General features: G+C 37.3%; 1 protein-coding gene across 1 annotated transcript in view; it reads right to left on the bottom strand.

The window, feature by feature from the left end:
* Nucleotides 1-12,713, bottom strand: part of MYO16 (myosin XVI) — a gene marked incomplete at both ends in the record, with an annotated part of 418,949 nt that overhangs the window by 288,943 nt on the left and 117,293 nt on the right. Inside the window, 2 exons of the mRNA XM_082602366.1 lie at nt 467-620; nt 3,957-4,032. Of these exons, the coding sequence (XP_082458492.1) occupies nt 467-620; nt 3,957-4,032 (230 nt within the window). The remainder of the gene's footprint in view (nt 1-466; nt 621-3,956; nt 4,033-12,713) is intronic.

Raw genomic sequence — 12,713 nt, 5'->3', positions numbered from 1 at the left:
TGTTTTCAAGGTTCATCTCCTTTATAGCATGTGTCAGTATTTAGGCCATATTTTAGATAACAAGAAATCATTAGTTTTATACTTAAGAGAGAAAAAATGAATATTTATACTTCCTACTTGAGGAAATTTAGTCATGATGATAGTTATTGGAAACCTTATATATCAGTTTAGTTTAAAACATGGAATGTGTTTAAAATAGTATCTTTGGTCTCGTGATGACAAATTGAAAGAAGAACTGAAATGGTAATATTAAAAAATCAGAGGGTTTTCATGCCTAACTCATTACTATCCACAAGTATCTTTTGGTAAATGTTGATATGCAGCTTCAATCTTCTAATTTTTGGTGGAGAGACAGACTTAATACTGATTGAAAAATGCCTGGTGACCAGAGAGGGTGACAAAGGAGAATAACTAACTCTTCAAGGACCAAGGTCTACGACTTTATCACTAGGCAGAAGGCACTTACAGCTTGCTGGGAAGGGCTGGAAAGTCAGGGATGATCTCTTCATAGGGTTCCTCTTGGGCCAAGGTCTGAACACAGGAAGGCTCTTGCATTCTTCCTTCCCAGGCAGACTCGGCTTTCAGCAGCATTTCCTCAATAAACTCAGATGCGGCAACATCTACGGGTAAGAATAAGGCAATCAGAACCAGTGAGTGGGAACATCCCACAAAACTATTTACTTTCAATAATTCTGATATGTAACATGCTAAAATTTATCAACGCATGAGGCAAAACAAAAAACACTAAAAGTTTATGGTGGGAATAAAATGGCAGTGCCACCATTTTTAAAGACTATTTTATGTTACATCAGTGGCATATTTAATTACATGACATAATATAAAATGATCTAATATAAAAATATAAAATGACATAATATAAAAATAATATTCACTGAGTAGTCACAGGTAAAATGTGAAATTACTGAGAAGCTAAGCTTGAGAGAACTTAATGTCGTTTTATTCTCCGTGAAAGCCTTCCTTCATCCTGGTGAATGTGAATCAAAAGAGGAAAATAGCTACACCTTCCCAATGACTGGGCTCTTATAAAACATGGAGTAGGCATTCTATAAGCATTCTACTAACTGGGTAGCTGTACAAATAACTACTCGGTTGTGTTTTTAAAACAGTGGGTCTGGCCTCTCTCTGTGATCTGGTGGGATTTCTTTTTTCAATCTGACATAAAAATAATTATATTTCCTTACAAATGACATGTTAACAGTGACATCTGAACATACTTGAGCAGCAATACAGCTGTGCATTAATCAAATTTACGCCTAACAACAACTGAAACTGAAAATCGATACATCCTGAAGGAAAATCACATTAATAACAAGTAAGAACCTAATGGCTGTGGCTACGCCTTTCCAATCCCCACGACCAAACTGCGTGACTTCTTGTGTCCATGAACTTCAGTTATGTGGCTTTATGGGCTGAGTGAGGTAATTCAGATACCACAAGAAGATATTGATGCCAGGATTTTATCATCATTTGTTTTAGATTAAATCATATCTGCGTAATGAGTAGGAGACAGCTTAGCATCCTCTTCTTGGGAGATTATTTCCATACCAAGTAACAGCTATACCTCAAACTGCTTTTATCCCTCAGATAATTTTTTGTGTGTCCATTTCAAATTCAAGAAGCTCAAAATAACAAGAACATAATATAGTATTACTCAGCCATAAAAAGGGTCATTTGTAGAGACGTGGATGGACCTAGAGACTGTCATACAGAGTGAAATAAGTCAGAAAGAGAGAAACAATTATCATATATTAACTCATATGTGTGGAATCTGAAAAAACTGGTAGCGAGGATCTCATTTACAAAGCAGAAATAGAGACACAAACATAGAGAACAAGTGTATGGATACCAAGGGGGAAGCGGTGGTGGGATGAATTGGGAGATTGGGATTGACATATATACACTACTATGTATAAAATAGATAACTAATGAGAACCTACTGTATAGCATAGGGAACTCTACTCAGTGCTCTGTGGTGACCTAAATGGGATGGAAAGCCAAAAAAGAGGGGATATATGTATACATATAGCTGATTCACTTTGCTGTACAGTAGAAACTAACACAACATAGTAAAGCGACTATATTACAATAAATTTTTTTAAAATATATAGCACTGATGATGATTTTCATGTGCTTGGCCACAATATGGGTGTCTAGTTTATTGTTTTCTGCACTATCATTTTATGTGGTTCCTTCTTCTTGTTGTTGGTATATCCTGCATCTACCTGAAACTAATCAACAAATGTTTACTGAGAGCCTCCTGTGGTCCCATCACAGTGTCTCTCATGACCAACATGGCACAGAGAACTGATTATACTGATGCTAGGCTTTGCATGACCAACGTGGGCAAAATTGTCTAAGAGAGTCATCAGACACTAGGCCTGTGTTGGTCAGGGCGGAATCTAGACCAGCAGCTTGGTCCCTCCCGGGGCACTGGGACTGTCATTGTCAATTGCCTTGAGTGTCTGTTTTGGTGGAATTGACACTAGACTTAAAAGGTCAAAGTGTGATAGACAGAGTCCATGCAGTCCAGGGTCAATGATATATTCCATTCTTTGGGAAAAAAGCCTGAAATACTATCTGGAAAAATGTGATCTCCTGTTAGATCTAGAGTTAACAGAGGACGGGGTTTATACATACAATAAAAATATTTTTGAAAAAAGATAGGAGAAAGCAACAAATTTCTATGTACTCTTCCAATATTTACCATTAGGCAAATGTTTGTAGATAATAGTAAGGTCACTACCCTATTATTAATATTAGCGTGGTTCTAAAGTTTAGGACTATTAAGCCATCTTATAGTTTGTTAAATCTTCAATTTATTTTTAGCAAATAAGATCAATAAACGTTAAGCAATGATACTTAATTCCAATAAAATAAGAAATAGAGCAAATCTTCCATTCTGTCTTAAACGGGAGGTTTATCAGGTAATTATACTCCTAGAAGCGCATGAAATAAGAAATCTCAGGTGTGAAGTGCTTTTAGATTAGTAGAGGTACAAAAACAAGAAGAATAAGTATATTTATGTTATTCAGATCAATTAATACCTTCAACATTTTTACATTATTTTGTTACTTATGCAAGACTTTTCTCTTTGTTATTTAGAATTCTTATTTTTAATATACCAAAAGTAACTTACAGGTAGTAACATTGTTGTCAAGTTTTAAAAACTAGAAAATTAATGTAGTACCCACTTTTTAAAAGAGTGGTAAAAAGGACTCTAGAAAATTTCAAAAAGATATTTATTAAAAAATCAGTAGGGCTTCCTTGGTGGCGCAGTGCTTGAGAGTCCGCCTGCCGATGCAGGGGACACGGGTTCGTGTCCCGGTCCGGGAAGATCCCACATGCCGCGGAGCGGCTAGGACCGTGAGCCATGCCGCTGAGCCTGCGTGTCCGGAGCCTGTGCTCCGCAACGGGAGAGGCCACAACAGTGAGAGGCCCGCGTACCGCAAAAAAAAAAAATAATAATAAATAAATAAATAATAAGTAACATTAATATTTTCAAAGTTTTAAATTAGGTTGAGAATGTTAGTCTCTATTGCTTGCAGTATAAATATCTGCACAGAAAAAAAATACTCTTACCATTTAAAAACACCCTAATGAACAAGCATGTATTTGGTATGGTAAGAAACTAGTTAAATAACAGAAAAAAATATATTTTAAAGTAAGTGACACTGCAGGAATCACTGCCCGGGAAATTTAAAGCCCAAAAAACACACTGCAATGAAGTCCCTATAAACTTAACGGCTCTCTGACAGATGCCTGTAACGTAGCAGTGCACAGGAGTTTGTGAATCATGCTTGAACTGGGTTGGGTTTCACAGAGCATCTCAGGAGAGGCTGACTCACTTTGTAGCTGTGTCAGTGATGGGTCAGCAACTTCAACATGATGGGAAGAAGACAGTAACTGCTCAGTGGTCCAGGATGTTCATAACCTACCTGAAGCCTTCTCCTCATTGCAGTTCAATAGGTGTGGATTTGCCTGATGCATCAGAAGAAGTTTCACCAGGTTTGCCTGAAACATTAAAGGTAATTGAAATAGGAAAGATTATGCTGGATACTTAAGATTCATCAGTAAATAATCCAAAGTTGCTATCCTCCAGAGGCACTGGTTGAATGAGAATGCATTAGCATAACCTACTATGCTAAATGTTTCTTACTCTCTCCATTTCCTGTTTTTTTAATGACATTCAAACTGTTTTATCAATTAACGCATTCAAATAAAAAAATTACTCATCAAGTGGGTTAAGTCGTTGAGGATTTGAAAAGGTTCACTTAATGCCTTTCACGTTTATTTTAGGGCACCTAATGGGAGGAATCACATGTTACAGTGTGTTTTGTTTTAATTTAACAATTCATGAAAGTCACACTTCTTGTTACTGTCCATCCATTACAGCATCATGGACAATATGAACCTAAGATCCAATGGACAATTAGAAAAACTTCACCTCAAGTTATATGAATAAAGCAACTTGATGAGAGATTAATATATTTTTTAAAGTTTATTATAAAATACATAGTACATACAAAGCATATGTATAAGGGATAGGTACCATTGAAAGAGCAAATAATGAAATAGAGTCCAGTGCACCCAAGTTTTTAAAATGTCATTCATAGTATGTTTGTGTATTCTTTTCCCAAATTATCCTTGTTCCTACTTCCCAGAGTTGACCACCATCATGAATTTTATGTTAACCATTACTATGTTTTCTTTGTAAGCTTAGACCTTACTTAAGAAGTATCCCTATCAACACATCGCTTTGGTTTCATCTGTTCTGTCTCATTTATAGAAATGAAATCCTGGTGTATATATTCTTCTGTGCTTTGCTTTCATGAATTAACACTGCATTTTTGAGGTGATGGGTTTAACCAAGCTTCATTTGTTTGTTTGGCTGTACAGAACTGCATTGTACAAATACATCACAATTTATCCACCTTCTTCTCAGTGGACATTCAAGCCATTGCAACCATTTACCTATATTTACAAATAATGTTGCTATAAATATTCTAGTTTATATCTCTTAGTGTACACGTTCAAGAATTTCTTCAGGATAAATGTACTTAGGACTGAAATTGCTGGCATAAAGGTCTGGTCATGTTCAAGTGATGAGATTGCTCCAATTTTTTTTTTTTCAAAGAGTTCAAGTTTACACTCCCACTGCCAACCAGATTTCCTTTTGTTCCACATTCTGTTTAATAATTTTATGACCAGCTATTTACATATTGCTAGATTCACATCCTCCCTAACACTTGATATTGTCATTTAAAAAAATTGAGCTACTATACTGGGAAAGAAGTAGTAACCCAGTATAGTTTAACTTGCATTTCCCTGCTGACAATGACATTGAACACCTCCTCAAGTGCTTTAGTTCCATTCTTATATTTTCTTTTGTGAAATATCTATTCAAGAATTTTTTGCCCATTTATTACTGAAGTGTTTTTCTTTGAATTTTTGATCTATATGTTCTAGATACATTTGTCAGATATATGTATTACCAATAATTCCTCCCATTCTATGGCTTGCCTATTCATCTTTTTAAAAATGTCTTTTGATGAACGGGATTTTTAAAATTTGTTTTACTTCCGTTTATGCATAACTTTCATATATATTTTTTTTTCTTTAGTTGTTAGTGCTTTTTAGGTTCAAATAACTCTTTGCCTACTCAAAGGCCATGACAATATCATAATACATTTCCTTCTAAAAACTTTATAATTTGAACTTTTATGTCTATGGTCCATCTCAAGTGATTTTTTGTAAATGGCACCTAAAGGCTTAAGGCGAATTTGGGTCCAGCATCCTTTGTTTCTCAGCAGTATTTGTTAAAAAGACTATTTTTTCTTATTGAACTGCTTTTGAGGCAGTCTTGAAATAAGTAAAAAACTTATATTCTTGAAAAAAGTATCTCATTTTTTTTCAAGATAATATTGTCTATATAGGTCCTCTGCATTTCCATATAAACCTTAGAATGAATTTTCAATTTCTGTAAGAAAGGCTATAGTATTTTGATTGGGATTGCTTGAAGTAAATAGATGCTATATTAGCTTTACATGGCTGTCATAAAAAATTACCACAAACTTAGTAGTCTAAACGATAAATAATAACTATCTTACACTTCTGTGGGTCAGAAGTCTGACACCGGTCTCACTGGGTTAAAACCAGGGCATTGGCAGCATTGTTTCCTTCTGGCCCCAAGGGAGCATCTGTGTCCTGACTTTTCCAGCTTCCAGAGGCACCCACATTCCCTGGCTGGGGGCCCCTGCTTCATCTCCAGACCAGCAGTGTCGCACCTCCCTGACCATTTCCATTGCCGCATTTCCCACCAACCCTCAGCCAGGAACGCATCTCTGTTTTTAGGGGCTCAGTGATTACAGTGGGCCCACCGTGAGATCCCTTCCTATGCCGAGATCTTTAACTTAACCACAGCTGCAAAGTTCTTCTGCCTTGTCAGGTAATATATTGACAGGTTCTGGTGATGAGGGTGTGGACAGATTTGGGGGCCACTATTCTGCCTTCCACAGGTACTATTCTCAGCAAAACCCACTGGCATCCCGGGGGGAAAATTAGATGGAATCTAGGGGATAAGATAACGTCTAACCTCTTCTTCTGTACTTAGCCCAGCTTCACTGGCTCACAGGGAGCCGCGGGCAGAAGGCTCGCACCCAGCCCTTCAGACCAGAGTTCCTGGGGCCAAATGGCTGCACTCAGGACACCTCAGCTCTGAGGGCCTTGCATAGAAGCACCGCCCACCACACCTTGTCCAAAATGGTAGTGGGCACCCGGCACTGGAGCTGTGGGCAATAAATGCACCTGCACTACCCGCCCCCGCACAGAACTCCAACCCCTCCCACTGAGAGATCCCTATAACCAGCCACACCCGCGCCTCTACGTTCTCTGATCAAAGAATAAAGCTTCCCCACAGAGAACCATATTCCATATCCTGTAATAAACCACAACGGAAAAGAATATGAAAAAGAATATATAGATATACAACTGAATCACTTTGCTGTACAGCAGAAATTAACACAACACTGTAAATCAACTATACCTCAATAAAATTTTTTAAAAAGAATAAAGCTTCCCTTTGCTTCTGAACCCAACTCGGTCCTATTCTATTGGTGTCAGCAAGACAGGCAGGAGGACCCTTGTTGGGGACCAACTTGAAAGGGTCGGTAACAAGATCTTAATAATAGTCACTGTCTCAACACATGAATATGGCTTACCACCTCATTTATTTAGGTCTTCTTTACTTTTTAATTATATTGTTTATAATTATATAATATTGTTGTATAGTTTCCAGTGTAGAAATCTTACATATCTTATGTAAAAAATATCCCTATATATTTTATGTTTTCAATGTTATTTTTCTTCTTAATTTTGGAGATTCCTTTGGAATTTTTATTCTTTCTCTTTTCCTAAGTTTGTCTTTCCATTTCTTGGTTTATTATATTGAGTAGAAGGGGACTGGCTTTTCTGATCTGTGGCTTTGTTGTTTTTGTGACATTTGCCAGTCATTCTCCACCCATGCAAGCACTCTGCTCAGACATTCCAAAGTATCTCCCCACCCATCAATTATTGCTCTTGTTGGTGTTCTCATTGTAAAATTAATTAGATTTTAAATAGTTTGCGCCATTGCTAGCTTTCCCACAAGTCCACTGCAAATCAGTGTTTGGTTTTATAGAACATAAAATATATCTTTAACACTTAAATCATGTTACAGCAGACTGCTTATATTTAGGGTTTATTTTTATTTCCAAATATATACAGTTTCCTAAAGACATAGATGTTCTCTCAAAACCTGAAAGGCAGAATATATAGAGCAGGGTCCCAGGACATCAAAATGGGTATAGAAAAGAGTTTTGTTTTGTATCAAAAATTTGATAGATTTGCTTGCTTTTCAACCATAGGAAAGGAAGTGAAGAAGGGAGGAAAGAATGGAGGGAGGGAAGAAGGAAAAGAGAAAAGCAGGAGGGAGGGAGGGAAAAAGCAAGGAAAAGAAGGATGAAGGGAGGAAGAAAAGCAGAAAGAAAAGAAAAAAGAAAAAATGCAAAGCCGAGAATTATGTAAGATTGCCCTTGTTTTTCACAATTTTGAAAAAAGCAGCAGTACCTAAAAGCTTTCATTTTCTGACAAAAATGTCCGATTGTAGGAGCATATAACAATTACTTTGCATTTCTAAATTTAATTCACTCTTTACAGAACTCCAAAGAGAAACTTGGGCAATCTCTCTACAAATTACCTCTCTCCACAGCTTCCCCGTACCTGCAGAAAGCATTTAAGTGGTCAAAGCAAATGGTTTCCTACATGAAACTCTATGACCACAAAAGTACTTCCATTTTATTTCGGGCCTGTAAAAACAACATTCATGTGTGGAATGAAGAAGATTCTCTCACTTGGGGAATTCCATTCTTCTTAAAGTCAGTATTTCCTACGTGCTTCCAGTTAGAAATCAGTGAGGCATGTCCCAGAACTAAATTAAGCAGGGCAGTACTGATTTCCATTTCAGAGTAGTCTTCAATATTTGTTTAATCCTCAGGTAAGATCTTTAGGTAAATTATTTCAATGTGCGTAGGTAAAGTGTGAACCCAACAAAGATTCATCTCCACTATTACAAGAACTTTATAATCACCAAAACTATCAGAGGGTAAGGTGGCTGACATTCTGTGTGTGTGTGTGTGTGTGTGTGTGTGTGTGTGTGTGTGATTCAGTGTCTCTGTGTGTGTCAAAGGAGGCTCTGTGTGGCTGATAGAAAATATATTTAAGCTGAAATTTAAACTCACACAAATTACTGGCTATGGACTTTGCTCATTCTTTGGACAATTGTATTTCAGTTTGGATAAATTCAGCAAAATTAATTCCTTGATGGTCATTTAAATTACTTCTTTAAAAAGTAAAAAAAAAAAAAAAGAAAAATTGAGCATTCAGAGATAGTCGAATTCCTAGTTCAGAAGCTAAAAGAGATTGTTTCACTTAATAAAGAGAAATTATGTTAAACATCTTTGGGAATTCAGAATTTGCATATCCTACACTCATTGGTTCATACTCTACATCAAAATAGGTAAATGCCTCTAACTCAGAGCCATCTGAAAAATTTCGGATCTAAAATATAAAAAGATTCCTCTGATGAACTCTTTAGACTATTAAAGGTGGTGCCGCCCATCCTGTTTTACCCTTCATTGAACTCCCCCTCCACTGTGCGTGATCTCTTTGAGTCATCTATCACAAATCTCTATGTCCAGCCCTCCCCAACGCACTGCTCATGCCCAAGTACTCCTGGATATCTCCTTGAGGATTTCTCCTGTTGGCCCACCAGTCTTGAGGTGTGTGCTCACCCACCGTCTCTTCACACATGTGTTCAGTGATGCACTGAGACAGACAAGCATCTGCTAAACCAGGACATTCACTGACTCTCTCATGAATAAGTAGTAACTGAGTGTTCTGTGCCAGCCCCATGCAGATAAAGAAATAGACATTGTACCTGCACTCAGTTCTCACAAACTAGAAGGTCAATACGAACAAATATAAGAGATAATTCCAGCATATGATAAGTGATGTGGTATGGGGGATAGAGGTGCTACGTAGGGTGCATGACGGGGGCATCACACTGGGATCCAGGAAGGTAGAAAAGACAACCAGTGAACTGACAACTCAGGGGAGTCCTGCAGGGCAGGGAAGATTTAACCACTCAACAATTTCAAGAAAAGCAATGAACATGAAAAGGATGTACATGGTGGTATATTCCAGAAATCGAAAGAAGTTCAATATAGCCATATCCTCTAATCTGGTGGGGGGGAATAGGAAAAAAACAGCGGTAGAATTAAGCAGAATTCCTGGCCCATGGGGACTCATGTGTGATGGAGTAGGTATTTTATATCAGCAGCAATGGAAAGGATGGTGGATCGAATAGTTCTATTATATTTGCATTTAGAAAGCTTGCTGTAGCCACATTGTTGAGAATGGAGTGGAGGAGGGGGAGAGGACTCCATTAGGAGGCTGAAGGGCTGATCCAGAGGCAGAGAGGCTGATGCACTAGGTGAAGGCAGAGGCAGTGAGGATGTACAGATTAATCGGTTTTGGTTATAACTCATACAGCTCAAAGCTATTCACTAAGGAGGAGTTTCTGGGCTCAGTGGCTTCTTAGTTATGGGAGAGGCAGGAAAACGATAATGCCCAGGTGTGTGATGAGTAAATGGTGACACACAAAAGGGACAACAGACTGGGGAAAAGAAGATGATAATTCCCTTTGTACACAAGTTGGGTTTGAGGGCACACTGATAGAGATTACCCACCAGGCAGTGGTCCTCACGGGCTGGGAACTTGAGAAAAAAACAAGAAAAGGCTTTGGGGGCTGTGATCATGTAGAGCATTTGAAGTTGCAGGTGTGAGATTCCCTAAAGACGTGTAAACATTGAGAAGAGAGGGAACCTAGGATCCAGCACTGAGTTTATCAACATTTGATGCTCAGCTGGGTACCAGAGAGTGTTTTTTGTTTTTCTCAATGGAAAAAGACATATCTAAAGAATAAAAACTCTGAATATATCTCAATTCTTAGGTACTTGGGTAAAATGTATTTAAGAATACAAACGACTCCTTTGAACATCAAGATATGCAGGTTGTGTGATTCAAGATACTTTTGAAGGGAAGGATATTTAGATTTTAGCATTTGTACAGTTATTTTCTTATCTTTTGTTGTAGCATTGCCAATCCTATTATAAACGCTAAAAATATGTATAAGGCTAGAATAGAATTTTATTTTATGTACAACTCATAAAAAATTGTAAAATCAAAGGACTTACTGCTCACATAACTTATTCAGTCCCTAGTTTTAAACGAGAACAGGCATCTCTTTTTTTCTCACTGGAGAAGTTAATATATTTAGAAAGGCAAGTTTTAAAATATGTATGCATGTCAGTTATAAATCCCAGTATACATGTCAATTATAAATACTGTTATAAGTTATAGACTGCCTTCTCCAAAAGACATTTATACTTGTAAGATATTTATAAGAAACTGAAGTTGTGATGAAGGTCTGTAAAAATATCATTAGTCTCTCTAAAATGTTACCATTTCTAAAGTTTTCCCTGAACTGAGGTATATTTATTTACAGTAAATTTCTTTAGAGAATTATAAATCTCTCATGCCTATAAATTGATATCCAAATAATACCTCTTTCTAAAATATCATTTCCAAAATGAATATGAAATGGTATTTTTATGGGTGAACAATGTTTAAAAACAATTCAAGACATCATATGGTATTTTCTTGACAAAATAATCAAGATACAGTTTACTCAAAATCCTCTATTAACAGAAATCTCTCATTGTTTTCTGAGTCTAAATCGAGGAAGAGTATTCTGGTTTTGATATCATGTATTCTAACGGAAAAACCCCACTCTACCTTTCAGTGTTCAAGCTTTGCTTCTAGTTCTTGGCTGATGGATTTGTCCATTCAAGCCCTTCAGCTGCTCTGCTGGACACCAAGAAAGCATGCTGGGCAACACAGGTAAAGTCTCTGCTGTGTTGGAGCTTACGTTCTGGTGGAGACCCCATTTGAGTAGGTTTAATGGAGCAAAATGGAAAAGATATATGATCTTCAGACCCTCTCCTTGGCACCAAAATGTTGAAGGATTTAGAAACTACTCAATTAATGGTGAGTCATTTTCTAGAGAAGCAGAGGGTAAAGGTGAGATTGTTTCTTAAATCTGCCTTATCTGTACACTATCAATGGCCATTTCTGGAAAACTGTTTGTTGGACATCTGTCTCTGTGAATCTAGCAGCTGGATCAATTGACCTGGACACATGGGCACAGATGGTCTGATGCATTTGCCTTCATCGTTCTCACCAATCTTCCAAGCTATGTAAAAATCCTCTTTTAACAGAAGTTGTTGGTTCTCAGTGATTGAAGAACCTGGGGCCAGGTTCTAGGGAGGAAGAATCAGCAAGGCTGGTTAGGCTCCTACAGACAGTGAGGGGTGGCTGGTGCTAGAGCCAGTGCCAGGCCATGGAAATCCTCAGAGCAAAGCTGGTTGAATCCCCGAGATGTGCAGAATGACCTATGGTGTGTATGTGTATGTGGGAGGAGTTTCTGGGAAATAGAAGACAAAATAGGAACCCCCTTAAAATTATGTTTTTTAAAAGTTGGGGTCAGATATTGTGCAGCTGATTTTGAAAAAAAAAATGCAGCAATTGGAAAGTGTTTCTTCATTAATTTACCATTAATCATTAATAAATGGTAAGCGTTGGGAATGTAGCTGGTACACTGGGAATACGGTAATAAAAACATTCACCTTAATTACTCTGCATTTTACAAAGTAAATGCAGCTTTTGAATCATATTTCCCATATAAGTTCATGACTATGTTTCTCTAGGCTGTAAACATAGTTTCAGAAAACCCAAAGTTTGGGAAATTTTTGGAATGTGACAGGTAATAGGGTGGAATACCGATATCCTCTCATCCTCTACCTTATCCATCAGTGATTCTTCTATCTTATGACTTTTGTGTGACAAAAGTTCCAGGAAGCTTTATGAAGGAAGCAGCAGTTGTATTGGGCTTATGTGTCTTACATCAAGTTTTACAGGTCTTTCATAAATAAGTATTTTTTGTAAACAGAAGCAGTTGTTTTAAAACCCACCCACTTAGATTGATTTCTTACTGGTCCTCTCTGCTAATTATAATAAACCATGGAAATAACAAGCAA

The sequence above is a fragment of the Mesoplodon mirus genome, assembly GCF_964341445.2.
Source record: "Mesoplodon mirus genome assembly, chromosome: 17".
Classification (NCBI taxonomy): Eukaryota; Metazoa; Chordata; class Mammalia; order Artiodactyla; family Ziphiidae; genus Mesoplodon; species Mesoplodon mirus.
This window is presented reverse-complemented; position numbering and strand designations above follow the sequence as displayed.